At 42.1% G+C, this 15,695-nt stretch overlaps 1 protein-coding gene across 1 annotated transcript in view; it reads left to right on the top strand.

The window, feature by feature from the left end:
- The window catches only part of LOC110486087 (apoptosis-stimulating of p53 protein 2), a 46,753-nt gene extending 32,223 nt beyond the window's left edge, over positions 1-14,530 (top strand). The window contains 12 exon segments of the mRNA XM_090196159.1: positions 388-601; positions 774-908; positions 1,305-1,420; positions 1,854-2,202; positions 2,428-2,889; positions 3,152-3,399; positions 8,271-8,408; positions 8,894-9,027; positions 9,378-9,544; positions 9,762-9,897; positions 9,899-9,959; positions 11,712-14,530. Coding sequence (XP_090052285.1) covers positions 388-601; positions 774-908; positions 1,305-1,420; positions 1,854-2,202; positions 2,428-2,889; positions 3,152-3,399; positions 8,271-8,408; positions 8,894-9,027; positions 9,378-9,544; positions 9,762-9,897; positions 9,899-9,959; positions 11,712-11,753 — 2,202 coding nt within the window. The 3' untranslated portion in view covers positions 11,754-14,530.
- The last annotated feature ends 1,165 nt before the right edge of the window (positions 14,531-15,695 follow it).

The following is a 15,695-nucleotide window of genomic DNA, read 5'->3' on the forward strand; positions in this document are numbered from 1 at the left end:
ACTTATCACGAGGGTCCACAGAGGCTCAAGGGTCTGACTACCCACATCCATACCTTTGGGGGCACGAAGTGACATTTTGTTGTTGTTGTCGTCCCCCCCCCACACCATGCAAGTAAAACATTTTAGCAGCCCCCTCTTGACAGCAGCGACAGCAGATAGTTGAGACCCCGACTGAGTTCCTAAAAACATTTATTATTCTATTTTGTATTTTTTTTTAATGGAAATTGATCCGTGGGCCGCCAGTTGCCCATCCCTGGCCTACATAGGGTGACATAACATATAAGGCTCATAATAAGATATTATAAAGGCTCATACATGCTAATAACAACTAACAAAGTGTCATACCTGCTAACTTTAGATAATGTGTTACCCAAACATTCTCTCCAGGTCCCCACAAAGAGCCAGGCCCTGCAGCCATGTGGCCCTTCCAGGGTGGCGGCCGTGGGCCCTTACATCCTGTCCTCCACTGCGGCCCCAGGGTCTCCGGTGCCCAGCCGACAGGAGCTGCTGATCAAGCCTGCCTACCCCGACGGCACCACCACCTTACCCATGCCAGACTCCTCCATGAAGGCCCCTCCTAGACCGCTTAAACCCTACTCAGGTAAGAATGTTGTTTCGTTATGGATGATTTTACTTTGTGTGTGTTCAATTGTGATTGTATGTGTGCGCTTGTGGCTGTGTTAGTGTGCATGTGTGTAACTGTGTAGTAGTAGATTGTGTACATCTGCCTTTGCAATTCAAGTGCTCTTTCCATGTGTTAACACTTCTCCCAGCTCTGACAGGTTTTCAGTCATCCAAGACGTCTCAGCTGTCCGACTGGTCCAGCTCCAGAGCAGAGTCCAGCGGCAGTCATCATGGCATGTCCTCAACTCTGCCTCGCATGTCCAGCCTCTCCTCACAGGGCTCAGGTAACCATCTTCCCTCGACTTGGCTCGGAAACAGGGTTGGGGTCAGTTCCACTGCATGAATTAACAAATACTAATAGAAATTTGTGCAATTTTGAATTAATGAAGGGAATTCTTGCTAAGGCCATATTATTTCATTCATTTAGAAATTCATGTCAGGTCACCCCCTGAGATGTAGTAGTGTTTTATTAAACTGATGCTGGGAATATATTCAAAATAAAGACTGCCTCCAGGTTACAGTGATTGTGATGTGTATATGGTTCTGACCATCTTGATTATGTTTGGTGGACGTCATATGGTTTGGATAATGTTCAAATAATGTTATGTCATTTGGTTTTAATAATGTAAATGTCATATGGTTCAGATAATGTTCTGATGTGATTTGTTCTGTGGTTGCAGGAGACGCCGAGACCCTCAAGGGCCAAAAGGGGCGTCACATTTCTATGTTTGACGCCCCGGCTCCCGTCCACTCACAGAACAATCAGAGCAGCGAGGACCTCTTGAGGGATACCCAGGTACTGCACTGATTTTCAGAAGCATTTTAGGAACGTTCATACAGTATACTTAAAAGATGCTCCCTTGCTATGTTCCTCCCTACCCGACTTCCATCCTTCCTAGAAATGATCACAGACCCACAGAGAATGTGGTCAGGGATATAGATTATTCTGCTTTCCATTTTTATTTTTATTTTTTCCATAAATGCCCGATTAGTCAATGAAGCAGCTTCAATGTATTTTTGATATACAGGGTTGTTTTTTGGTTGGAGCGTTGTACTTGCAACACCATTTGTAGGTTTGATTCCCTCATGGCCCACATACTTAATACTGGATTTGTGTTTGAACAGTTGCATTGGATAAAACCATCTGTTAACTGACATTGTTGCAGTTATATTATTATGCATTTAATTTTCATCATACTATGTATGTTACGGTCTTCTTGACTTGATAGGCGGGTGGTAAGGCTCTCGGCAAGGTGCCACCTCCTATCCCTACCAAGCCCCCGACTTTCGGCAAACCGCCTTACAGCACGGGCACCTTCCCGGGCAAGGCAAAACCGTCCGCCTCCCTCCATCTGTGTGCACCTCCGCCCATCCACAGCCACACCCTGCCTCTGCCAACCAAGCAGGAGGCTCCTCCGGCGGCTACGGTGCGCCCCTTCACCCCGGATCCTCCAGAGTCCACAGCGGCAGTGCCTGTCCTCCAGAAGCCACAGACGGTGGCTGCCTCCTCCATCTACTCCATGTACACCCAACAGCCCAGGACAGGTGGGGGCACTCTGACACGCACGCAGCCCAGAGGTGAGAGAAGGAGCCATGGGCTACTGTCGTGTCTTGGCTACTCCTGTGACTCCTGGATCTTTACCATGTTACTAAACTGAGTAATTTGTTAAAATCATTCTGCATTTTCTGTTATTGTTTTGGAAAATACCTGCCTTAAATTTCCCTACTTAACAACCTTAAAGTCTTTTAAAAGATGTTATTGTGTTAGCATGCTAGATTGACCATTCACTCTCTCTCTGATAGTGTATGGAAAACCAGTCATCTCAGGCAGTGGGGGGCAGCAGTCGCTCCTCCAGGACTCCACCTATTTGGGGGCCGGCGATTTCGAGGTGGACCAGGGGGGTCCCGGCCTGGCGTCTCTGGCACCTGAGAGCCAGTGGGGCCAGGAGACGGAGCGGGCCCCTCGTCCCCTCAGCCCCACCAAGCTCCTCCCCTTCATCTCGCACCCTCACCGGCACCCCAGCGACGCCGACCTGGAAGCCCTGCGCCGTCGGCTGCACCATGCCCCGCGACCCCTCAAGAAGCGCAGCTCCATCACAGAGCCTGAGGGCCCTGCGGGGCCCAACATCCAGAAGCTTCTCTACCAGAAGACCACACTGGCCGCCATGGAGACTGTTGTGGCGTTTCCATACGAGGGTGAAGGTGGAGGAACATGGAAGGAGGAGCCCCAGACTGCACTGGTACGTCCCAAGTTTTCCACTGCCGGTGGAGCCCCAGACGTCCCAAGTTTTCCATGCTGCAGCGTCCCTCGCTGAGACCGAGGAAGATTTTTATTTTACCTTTATTTAACCAGGCAAGTCAGTTAAGAACAAATTCTTATTTTCAATGACGGCCTGGGAACAGTGGGTTAACTGCCTGTTCAGGGGCAGAACGACAGATTTGTACCTTGTCAGCTCGGGGGTTTGAACTTGCAACCTTCCGGTTACTAGTCCAACGCTCTAACCACTAGGCTACCCTGCCGCCCCAGATGCACAGGTGCCCCCCCGCTCGCCCATCCCAGAGCCCTCTTTCTCCTCCAGCCACACCATGCCCCCGTCGCTGGAGGAAGAGGTGCCAGATCCCTGCCACCCGCCCCCCCATCAGCCAGAAGCCTACTTGGAGGAGTACCCGCCCTACCCGCCCCCTCCATACCCCAGCGAAGGGGAGCAGGACCTGGGGGAGGACACCCTCAACATGAAGGCTCCGGAGGTCACGGGACAGGTCACTCTGCCTCCGGTATGTAGCCACACCAAATACCCCATACTAGCATACTATATAGTATGAGGTCATGTTTTAGCCAAACATACTAAAAGTTGTGCTGGTATGGATATTGGGGTACATGGATGGTGATATATTTGGTATTGGGAAACCATTTTGATTAATGTATTGTTTTTGTGACATACAGTCAGAAGTTTACAAACACCTTAGCCAAATACATTTAAACTCAGTTTTTCACAATTCCTGACATTTTAATCCTAGTAAAAATTCCCTGTCTTAGGTCAGTTAGGATCACCACTTTATTTTAAGAATGTGAAATGTCAGAATAATAGTAGAGAATTATTTATTTCAGCTTTATTTCTTTCATCACATTCCCAGTGGTCAGAAGTTTACACACACTCAATTAGTATTTGGCAGCATTGCCTTTAAATTGTTTAACTTGGGTCAAATGCTTCGGGTAACCTTCCACAAGCTTCCCACAATAAGTTGGGTGACTTTTGGCAGATCCCTCATGACAGAGCTGGTGTAACGGAGTCCGGTTTGTAGGCCTCCTTGCTCGCACATGCTTTTTCAGTTCTGCCCACAAATTGTCTATAGGATTGAGCTCAGGGCTTTGTGATGGCCACTCCAATACCTTGACTTTGTTTTCCTTCAGCCATTTTGCCACAACTTTGCTTGGGTTCATTGTCCATTTGGAAGACCCATTTGTGATCAAGCTTTAACTTCCTGACTGATGTCTTGAGATGTTGCTTCAATATATCCACATAATTTTCTTTCCTCATGATGCCATCTATTTTGTGAAGTGCACCAGTCCCTCCTGCAGCAAAGCACTCCCACAACATGATGCTGCCACCCCAGTGCTTCACAATTGGGATGGTGTTCTTCGGCTTGCAAGCCTTTCCCTTTTTCCTCATAACATAATGATGGTCATTATGGCCAAACAGTTGTATTTTTGTTTCATCAGAGTAAATTTCTCCAAAAAGTACGATCTTTGTCCCCATGTGCGGTTGCAAAATGGCTTTTTTATGGTGGTTTTGGAGCAGTGGCATCTTCCTTGCTGAGCGGCCTTTCAAGTTATGTCGATATAGGACTCGTTTTACTGTGGATATTGATACTTTTGTACCTGTTTCCTCCATTATCTTCACAAGATCCTCTGCTGTTGTTCTGGGATTGATTTGCACTTTTCACACCAAAGTACGTTCATCTCTAGGAGACAGAACTAGTACTGACTAGTATGTACACTTCTGACCCACTGGAATTGTAATGCAGTAAATTACAAGTTAAATAATCTGTCTGTAAACAATTTTTGAAAAAATGACTTGTCATACACAAAGTAGATGTCCTAACCGACTTGCCAAAACTATAGTTTGTTAACAAGAAATTTGTGGAGTGGTTGAGAAACGAGTTTTAATGACTCCAACCTAAGTGTATGTAAACTTCCGACTTCAACTGTATACAACATATACGCCCACCAGAGGATCTGTCTTTTTCAGTCATCTGTGTTTGAAGGGTGTAAAATCCACTTGCCAGTATGGCTGTTGCGGTGACCATATTACCTCCACACCGGCAGTCATGAGTCATGACCGCAGTAAAATTCCATGTAACCGTTGAGTCAAGGTAATCTCATTTTATGCACTCTGGACATGCGTTGGTTGTACCCAACTCGCCTGGTACTCAGCGCTCTATTGTCCCTCTAGTCTAACCACTCGGACATAAATGCAATTGAAAATCACATCAAACATTTATCAGAACAGTATCATGTTTTTCAAACTCACCGCACTGTGATTGATCAATTTGAAGAAAGAAGTTCAACAACAGCTTGAAACTCACTGGAAAACATGGTCATTGTGGATGTTGTTTCAAAGCCTAACACAACAAAATGGACAGCGTTTTCTGAGGTGATGATTTTTTCAAAACCCCAATATGCAAATTAGAGCTTATGTGGGCCTGTATATGAAATGCGTGTTCTTATAAGCCCAGACTTTTCTATATGTAATCCAGTGTGAAAGCAGGGTTTTTGATGGTTGCCACTGAAGAGGATACTGCTACTATATTTATTTTCAGCTGCTCATATTAAGCACATGCTCCACTATAAATCTGGAATAGTCTACCAGTCCGCCATGGCAGGAAAGCGGCCTCCATTCACTATTCGAGAGCAGATGTTTTTTGCCCCTGTTCCTGGCCATTTGATAAGGGGCAATTCATTCTAAATCCATACTAATTTTACATAAAGTAAAATATAATTGGATTTGTTTAACACTTTTTTGGTTACTACATGATTCCATATGTGTTATTTGATAGTTTTGATGACTTCACTATTATTCACTATTATGTAGAAAATAGTACAAATAAAGAAAAACCCTGGAATGAGTAGGTGTGTCCAAACCTTTGACTGGTACAGTATTAGTCAAGACTAAATTGATGGGTGAAAATATGATCGCTTGATGAGAGGACAGCATGTGCAGTCTGAGGCAAGGAACAGAGCGCAAGCTTTTATTTGCGACTTTAATCATCAATGGCCTATAGTCGCATCATGCACCCCATATATGTTTTGATTTCTGAGACATTCTAAGGTTTGTAATCATCACAACTAAAGTTATTTAAAGAACTCTAAATCTAGTGTATAGGACCTGTTTCAAATGGTCACTTTTACACTCAGCAAAGCCACTTCATATGTGCACTCGCTCCGGAATAGGAAAAATATCCTTTGTTTTATTCAGCAACAGTGCATTCGGAACTATTCTGACCCCTTGACTTTTTCCACATTTTGTTACTTTACAGCCTTATTCTAAGATGGACTACATTTGTTTCCCCTTTCTCATCAATCTACATGCAATACCCCATAATGACATTGAAAAAATATTTACATAAGTATTCAGACACTTTACACTGTATTTTGTTAAAGCACCTTTGGCAGCGATTACAGCCTCGAGTCTTCTTGGGTATAAAAGCATGGCACACCTGTATTTGTGGATTTTCTCATATTCATCTTTGCAGATCCTCTCAAGCTCTGTTAGGTTGGATGGTGAGCGTTGCTGCACAACTATTTTTCAGATCTCTCCAGACATGTTCGATTGGGTTCAAGTCCGGGCTATGGCTGGCTGGGCCACTCAAAGACATTCAGAGACTTGTCCAGAAGCCACTCCTGCGTTGTCTTGGCTGTGTGCTTATGGTCGTTGACCTGTTGAAAGGTGAACCTTAGCCCTGGTCTGAGGTCCTGAGTTCACTGGAGCAGGTTTTCAACAAGGATCTCTGTATTTTGCTCCATTCATCTTTCCCTCGATCCTGGCTAGTCTCCTATTCCCTGGTCTGAATACTTATGTAAATGTGATATTTCATTTTTAAATAAATTGGCAACAATTTCTAAAAACACTTTTCGCTTTGTCATTATTGCGTGTAGATTGCCGAGGGGAAAATATAATAATATTTAATCAATTTTAGAATAAGGCTGTAACATAAAAAAATGTGGAAATAGTCAAGGAGTCTGAATACTTTCCGAAGGCGCACTAAGTTAAATTCTATTCTTATTACTATAAAACCATGTAATACTGTATAAAATAATAGCACAGGAATTTTAAACATATCTTGTTTGCTAAATGAACTAGCCTTACAGCCTATGGCGCATAGCCAAATAATGTACCTAGGTCAAATCATTCTGTTCTTCTGAAATACATTTTCTTCATAATCATAATGTTTTAGACCTGCCTAAAATAAATAATGGATTTATTGTGATAGTGTATATTAAATAGATTTCTTAGACTTAAAAAAAATGTAGATGTTCCAAAGGCGCACATCAGCGGGTTGTATGCGGCTGTATGCTTGGAGGCCTGGAGATGCTAAACATGTTTGTTAATTAACTGTCAGTTACCGTGAAACCGGTAGTCTTTTGAATGACAATAACTGGCTCACAACATTTAATGACCGCCACAGCCCTACTCGTCACTTAAATCTAGTTGGATTGATGGTTTTCATTTTACTCCTGCGACTCTTTCATACTCTTGCTTGTGCCTGTAATTTTTTCCCATTAACATTACGACTGCGGAAATGTTTGTATTGACCTGTCAAACACACCCGGTAATGGCTGAAATGGGCTCAATGGAATACATTGGCTTTCTGTTGACTATAAGAACGTTAAAGCTTAGTCTGGGATTTAACAGTCTCGTCACTTACATCACAAGAAAGCGAATAAATATAACTTTATTTTGATGGGTGTTAATTTTTTGTGGAATTGAAAAGTAATAATTTAATCCAGTTGAGGAAAAAAGATAACAAAATGTTAACGAATTAGATTTCCCTGAAATAAAGCAACTTCCCGAAAATAAACACTCGGATTATAGTGATATTATGTCCGATTTCGAAACAATGTAAAGTATGTTTATATCGGTGTATTCTAAAGCGAAGCGTGTTTATTTTTTTATCCGAGGGTATCCTGCTATTGACACACTTGTTGAATTATGCAAGAGAATGTGACAACAGTAATTAATGAAGCAGTCCTGTTCCACCCCTTTATGTTAATGTGTCATATATGCAAGTACATCCAGTGTATTTCTGCATATGATGCACATGTAATTATATTTTTAACACACACCCAAAAAAATACCTGACACAATATTAAAATGTTTATATTGGACAAATTGAATACCTGCATTTCCACCAAAGTCCCTGAACTGCAGTCATTATTTGTCTGAGCCAGTAAAATGTTTTATGTGCTATAATGTAGTCAATATCTGATGGATAATAACATTTCTAAAAGTTTGTAGGATCTTTATCCATTGTCCAACTGTTGCATTTATTATAATTCATTTTAAAACCTTTTAACAATTTCGATGACCATAGCTAGCAGATGTCACTGCATTTATATTGTAACACCCCTCACTCCACTCCTGCAGGGCAAGAGGACCAACCTGCGGAAGGTCGGCTCGGAGCGCATCGACCACGGCATGCGGGTCAAGTTTAACCCCCTGTCCCTGCTGCTGGACTCATCTCTGGAGGGCGAGTATGATCTGGTGCAGAGGGTCATCTATGACGTGAGTAGTCCCACTTCTTTTAATTGAAGAGATAGTATAGCGTTGGGAAGAAAATGGGGGTGAGGAGTCAAAGGGCTGTTGGTTAGATTCTCAGTGATGTGAGTTTTACATCATTAGCCCTGCTAATTTCGTCTGTTTCAATGTTAATACCACAGACTGGATAACCTCAGGCGACTCTTCCACGCAGACATCCCATAAGCAAAGGCTTTGCAATGCCGCTGCAAGTAATGCTTAGGTAGTACTCGTAAGCAACAAGAAATGCTGGTCAATGGCCGTCAAAATGCTTAGCTTAGAAGTTGCCCTTAGGCAGTTATAAGACCTGCTAAAACCTACCCAAATCCTAACCTCAACCATGTTGCCCTTAGGGGCAGATCTAAGATCAGCTAATCCCTCCCCAAATCCTAACATCAACCGTAAGGGGTAAAGACCGATAACTGACCTTTTCTAGGAAATGTCTTGAAGCCTATTAACTTTCCGCCTTATAGGTGGATGACCCCAGCCTGCCCAATGACGAGGGCATCACAGCCCTGCACAACGCCGTCTGCGCCGGCCACACCGAGATCGTCAAGTTCCTGGTGCAGTTTGGCGTGAACGCCAACGCTGCCGACAGTGATGGCTGGTGAGCCATTGTCACTTTACAGTGGCCTTGTCACGTTAGTTGCCGTTGTCACTTTACAGTAGCTTTATAAAAGCTGTTGTCACCCCCAGCAACCAGTAGCACGTCACATCCAATGTTTTCATGTGGATGATGTTATCCAGTCGCCCACTATTATTAGCGTTATTGTTTTTGTTTTTTATCTCTCCCCTCCTTCACTCTCCCTCACCCCTCCTCTTGATCTTATCTCCGCCAACTCTCCCACCTTGTTCCCTCTCTTATCTCCTTCTCCCTCTGCCCTCCTCTCTACCTTCTTCCCTTTCTTTCTTCCATTCCTACCTCACTCTACCTCTCTGTGTCTGTCTCTCTCCCAGGACTCCACTGCACTGTGCGGCCTCCTGTAACAATGTGCAGGTGTGTAAATTCCTGGTGGAGTCCGGGGCTGCTGTGTTCGCCACCACCTACAGTGATATGCAGACAGCGACAGACAAGTGCGAGGAGATGGAGGAGGGCTACGCACAGTGCTCCCAGTTCCTCTACGGTGAGACCGCTAGTGTACTCTGACTGGAGACCAAGCACAAACATTATTTGCTCAAAACAATATTTTTTTCCGTTTTGCACTCGACCCCTCCGCTGGTTTACAAAATGTAGCTACCCTCATCTACTCTAACATTCTGCCCTCCATAACACGTTTTAGCGGAAATTGAATCTTAACGGCTTGTTCCTGACGAGTTGGGTGTGACTTTGTGTTGATGCAGGTGTACAGGAGACGATGGGCATCATGAACCGTGGGGTGGTGTACGCCCTATGGGACTACGAGGCTGAGGACGATGACGAGTTGGCCTTCCAGGAAGGCGACTGCATGACGGTGCTGCGGCGCGAGGACAAGGACGAGAGAGTGGTGGTGGGCACGCTGCGGAGACCGAGAGGGCTACATTCCAAGAAACCTGCTAGGGGTGAGCAGGAGAGAGAGTAGGGACACTAGCCTGGCCACACATACGCTCTACCCCTAGTTCCTAAGCCCTAGGAACTCCTGTAGATTTGAAATGATTGGATAGGTGTAAGAAATGTGGCAAAAATCATAGGCAGAGTGAAGAGCAGTCAATTTGGAATCTAGCAATAGTGTCTGTCTGTGGGCTGCAGCTGTATATTGTATTCAGAACAGTGGTTTAGTATAGGAAAAGTGGACATGCATATATCCAGTGGTTTTGACCAAGGGCCATTTCCACAAAGCTTCTAAAAGGAGGAATGCTGATCTAGGATCTGTCCATATACCGTAAAACTTCCATTAAAAGGCGAGCTTCCAACAAACTCCGATCACTTCTAATGGCCGGGCATCGCAAAATAAATGGCAGTCTGTATTAAGTGTAGGGTCGAAATAGGGTAATTACCAGTAGGTTATGCATGCACGCATTTTCTCGCACTGCTCCAGCGGAATTTCACAGCATCTCTACCAAAGAGTTAAGAATTGTTTTTCAATCCTCTCTCTACCTCGCGCTGGATGATTGATTCCTATCTGCTAAAATGCAATCATTCGGTCTGTGTAGCCAGCAAAAAAACCTGACAACCGTGTTCTTATTTATTTAACCTAAGGCAAGTCAGTTAAGAACAAATTCTTATTTACAATGACGGCCTACATAGAGGTAGGATATTCAACAAACATTCGGAGAGCTATATCTCTAACTTCCAACCTCAAACTAACTTTACCCTAATCCACTTTGCCGCCTTTGTAGCCTAACATTTGTAGTGCGTTCTAAATGTAAGTGTTTTAATTAGCAAACGAAACCGTTAATAATGACCGTAGCTGTTTTTATCAACTTGTAGAGCTAGAAACCCGATTTTTATAACAGGGTGAGCTCTGCGTATAAAGTAAATAATCGACCGGTTGTTTAAAGTGATACATTTTGGCAAATTAAATGTGAAAGGTTCTACTCTGAGATGTTGTGAATACTGGCCCCGGTGCTGGAGGTTCGAAGAACATGTTCAGTGAAAAGCAAGGGCTCACTGGGGACGGGGGGGTACAAAACGAGGCAACGGTGTACTTTATGACCATGTGGACTCCTCCGGGCGGTCGGGTAGGCTGCTTGGAGTGTTTATCCAACTGAAGAAAAATGTATAAGAATAATTATGTAAGCCCCACTTCTAAAACCAAAACTGTGCCCCTGGTGAAAAGTGCAACTTGCAATCTATTTGGGAAGAAATTGCCCTTGGGGGTCTACTTCTCTGATTAGAAGACTGGGGAAAACCTAACTGTTGTGTATTGATATTCTAGTTTGTCCCTTTAGGGCACCTGTAACACCCCCCCTGCTTACCTACGTTGGAAAGCTGGGAATGTTTTGTCCTGTGAAACGCATTAAACAATGCCCATGTTAGTTTCTACTCCTGTCTAATGTTCTGTCCTTATATTAGTTGTATTAGTAATACATTGTGCTATGCAACGCTAACATTTCTTAGTCATGCGTGCCTTGTAAAGACCTACCAGCTCTATGCGTCACCTCCTTGACAAAAACTTGTCTGCCATTTCACATGTGGAAATCATCCTACATCTGGCAATGATTAATAGATTTCTTTAACTAGTGGGGGAAATCCTGTCACTTAAGAAGATTATGTAATAATGCTGAATCTAAATTGAGACATCTAAATGAGAATCTCAGCCCCCTGCTTACCATAGTTATATGATCTTTAAAATGGTATTTTCTTATTTTTAGCTGTATCTGAGGATCAAGCCACGGCAGAGGAGCTTGGCTTAAATTATGTCGGCTCACGTTCCACCCTACTCGCTAAAAACTACTCCGACTCGAAGAAGTTACTTTTTGAAAGGCGAATGAAGAACCTACTTCTGGTCTTTTGGATGTCAAAGTCAAGCATTCCACTTCAAGCTTTTGGACCTGTCTGTGAAAGACCATATCATGCTAAAGGGTTTTCAACCTATGTATGGATAATATTCACATGGTCAAGCTGTTTCCTTTTCACTGCAGGAATGTATTATGGGACAACATTTGTAATGGAGACTTCTGAACAGTGTTTTTTTTTTTTTGTAGACGTGTGATTTTCTGAGCAGATTCAATTTGTAAGGGTTTGTAACTGTGGCAGTTGGAAATGTAAAGCTTTTTCTACGTCATGGCAAGCTTATATCCACACAAGATACAGTATATAAAAACTTTGGTTGTGTATTTGACTATTTTCCTTTATCTTCCGTTATCAAACAATCTTGCTGTGGGTATACAGTGCCTTCAGAAAGTATTCATACCACTTGACTTATTCCACATTTTGTGTTACAGCCTGAATTCAAAATTGATTAAATTTGTTTTTTTCTCACCAATCTACACACAATAGCCCATAATGACAAACTGAAAACATGGTTTAGAAATGTTTGCAAATGGATTGAAAATGAAATCCAGAAATATCTAATTAACAAGTATTCACACCCCTGAGTCATTCATTACATGTTAGAATCACCTTTGGCAGCGATTACAGCTGAGTCTTTCTGGATTAATCTCTAAGAGCTTTACACACCTGGGTTGTACAATATTTGCACATTATAATGTAAAAAAAAATATTCAAGCACTGTCAAGTTGGTTGATCATTGTTAGACAGCCATTATCAATTCTTGCCATAGATTTGGAATCCGATTTAAGTCAAAACTGTTACTAGGCCACTCCGGGACATTCAATATCATCTTGGTAAGCAACTCCAGTGTATATTTGGCTTTGTATTTTAGGTTATTGTCACGTTGAAAGGTGACTTTGTCTCCCAGCATCTGTTGGAAAGTAGACTCAACCAGGGTTTCCTCTAGGATTTTACCTGTACTTAGCTCTATTCTGTTTTATTTTATCCCAAAAAAACTCCCTAGTCTTTGCCGGTGACAAGCATGCCCATAACATGATGCAGCCACCACCATGCTTGAAAATATGAAGAGTGGTACTCAGTGATATGTTGTGTTGGATTTCCCTCAAACCTAACAATATTCAGTACATAAAGTTCATTTGTTTGCCACAATTCTTTGCAGTTTTAGTTTAGTGCCTTATTGCAAACAGGATGCATGTTTTGGAATATTGTTTTTCTGTACAGGCTTTCTTTTTTTCACTCTGCCATTTAGGTTAGTATTGTGAAGTAACTATAATGTTGTTGAACCATCCTCAGTTTCTCCTATCACAGCCATTAAACTCTGTAACTGTTTTAAAGTCACCGTTGGTTGACCTCATGGTGAAATCCCTGAGCAGTTTCCTTCCTCTCCGTCAACTGAGTTAGGAAGGACGCCTGAACCTTTTGTAGTGACTGGGTGTATTGATACACCATCCAAAGTGCAATAACTTAACCATGCGCAAAGGGACATTCAATGTCTGTTTTTAATTGTTTTACCAATTATCATGGGCATTCTTTGTGAGGCATTGGAAATCCTCCCTGGTCTTTGTGGTTGAATCTGTGTTTAAATTCACTGCTCGACTGAGGTACCTTGCAGATGATTGTATTTGTGGGGTACAGAGATGAGTCATTCAAAAATCATGTTAAGCACTATTGCACGTAGTGAGTCCATGCATCTAATGTGACTTGTTAAGCAAAAAAAAAAGGGTTTGAATACCTACTGACTCAAGACATTTCAGCTTTTAATTTTTAATTTTATAAAACATTTTTTTATTTTTTTTATTTTTTTAAATACACTGATGTTATGGGGCATTGTGTGTAGACCCGTGACACAATCCATTTTAAATTCAAGCTGTAACACAACAATGTGCAAAAGGGTCAAGGGGTGTGAACACTTTCTAAAGACACTGTAGTTCCACCTAGATTTGAAGCTCTGTAATGTTACTTTCAGTTTTCCTATCAATGTTTATTTTCCAATGTTTTTGTAGAACATTTGTGCGTGTGTGTTTAAGTACTGTATGTAGCCTGGCATGCTGTGCTAATAATGTTGAATGCACAAGCTTCAACGGCATTGCTCAACATCACCTTCTCATTCCAAACCTTCATATCTTAAAGAGATGCTCAACGTTCTTCGTGGAAAGGTATCGTCCTGTAGGTTTTTGCGCCAACCATAATCTAGCCCATCCTATTTATAACAATTAGGTGGTTGATAAGCTGAATCGGGTCAGTTTACAACTGCGGTTGGAGCGAAAACCTACAAGAGGGTAGCTCTCCAGGAACAGGGTTGGGCAGCCCTGCACATGGACCAGACAGAATATGACCAGCATTTTTTGGTTACACAACTTTCACGATTAAGCCATTATAAATGCGTTTTAATCCTTTATAAATTATTTTAAATACCTAATTTCAATGTAAATGATGAAATAGTCATATGAATAGTATGTAGACCCTTAACTATTTATACATGTTTAGCCTATTCATGAAAGTCATTATAAAAGTGTAAACACATTTTATTAATGGCATTGAGTAATTTAAACCAGTGACATTTCAAACACGTTGCTGTCAGCTAAACTGCAAAATTCACATTAAATGTGTTCTGTGAACAATCGGTGTTGACCATCAAGCCAAATAAGTTCAGCTTTTAAAAAGTCAATAAAAATATGCAAAAAGATTGTCTTTTGATGTTTCTATGGAAGTCATGATAAAACATGTTTAATATTTACACAACCTTGATGCAATACATACACATACTGCAAACTTGCCACTTGTCACAACCGAATAGAAGCTAATAATACCTGTAATATTTAATTTATAATCCAAAAGAAAAGTGCTCTGCATGCTTTCTCTACTAAATTTGTATATTTCCTATGACAGTAAACATTTTAAGATACTGTAAAGATCAGCTGATACTTGAATAAACAGCATACATCTGTGGTCACCAAGACCTCAATATGCATCAACACCATGATAAATTGAAACGTGTTTCACTACTGCTCTCCCGGACTAGATTCGGTAACATCTGGCATACACACATGCATGCATGCAGAAGCTATTTCAAAAAAATACAAAGTGCAAAATCGACAACTCCCACTACAATTTTAGTGCTTCAATATGGTATTTAGAAGTTCAGGTACAGTACATTCAATGCTTTAGTTATAATTGCACACAACCCCGTGAAGGATAAGGGATAAAGTCAAGAGTTCAATAAATATTTGTCATTTAGGAGTCCATTTTGTCTGACAAGATTCTCACAAGTCCCTATTAAGCATGCAGACTCCACATTGTTATCTAGCTGCACAAAGCTCCCTTGTACACAGATGAGCCTGAAGCTATGACACAGTATAAACAGTTTAAACCTGTTTAGGTTACCCAATACTAACCTGTAGCATTGGGTTCAATGGGTTGACATTATAACAGGGTTACAAAAGCAGTGTCCGCTACCACGAAAAAAAAGCCATGTCGCTACCATGAAAAAAAAGCTGTGTCGCTACCATGAAAAAAAAGCTGTATCGCTACATCACATCACTTAAAATACTTGCCCCTATATTTCTTTCAGAACGGGTTTGCAATCCAACAGTCTCTTGACTGCGCCAAGAGTCTTGACTCTGCTCATTCTCAACCCTCACACATTACTGCTGCCCTACAGACTTAGTTGAATTTGACATTTGGAAAATTAGCATGGCAGCATTTACGGTTGGTGCTAGTGCCACTTGTGCCACCAAAATGGGTGGCACGTAGTCTACTTTTCATTAATACTAACCAAGACAAATGAAGTGCAGAGTAAACCACATAATAAGGAAACTTTCATTCAAAAGCATGGTAAAAGA

This window comes from Oncorhynchus mykiss, chromosome 13 (assembly GCF_057628025.1).
Source record: "Oncorhynchus mykiss isolate SJ-2025 chromosome 13, ASM5762802v1, whole genome shotgun sequence".
NCBI classification, from domain to species: domain Eukaryota; kingdom Metazoa; phylum Chordata; class Actinopteri; order Salmoniformes; family Salmonidae; genus Oncorhynchus; species Oncorhynchus mykiss.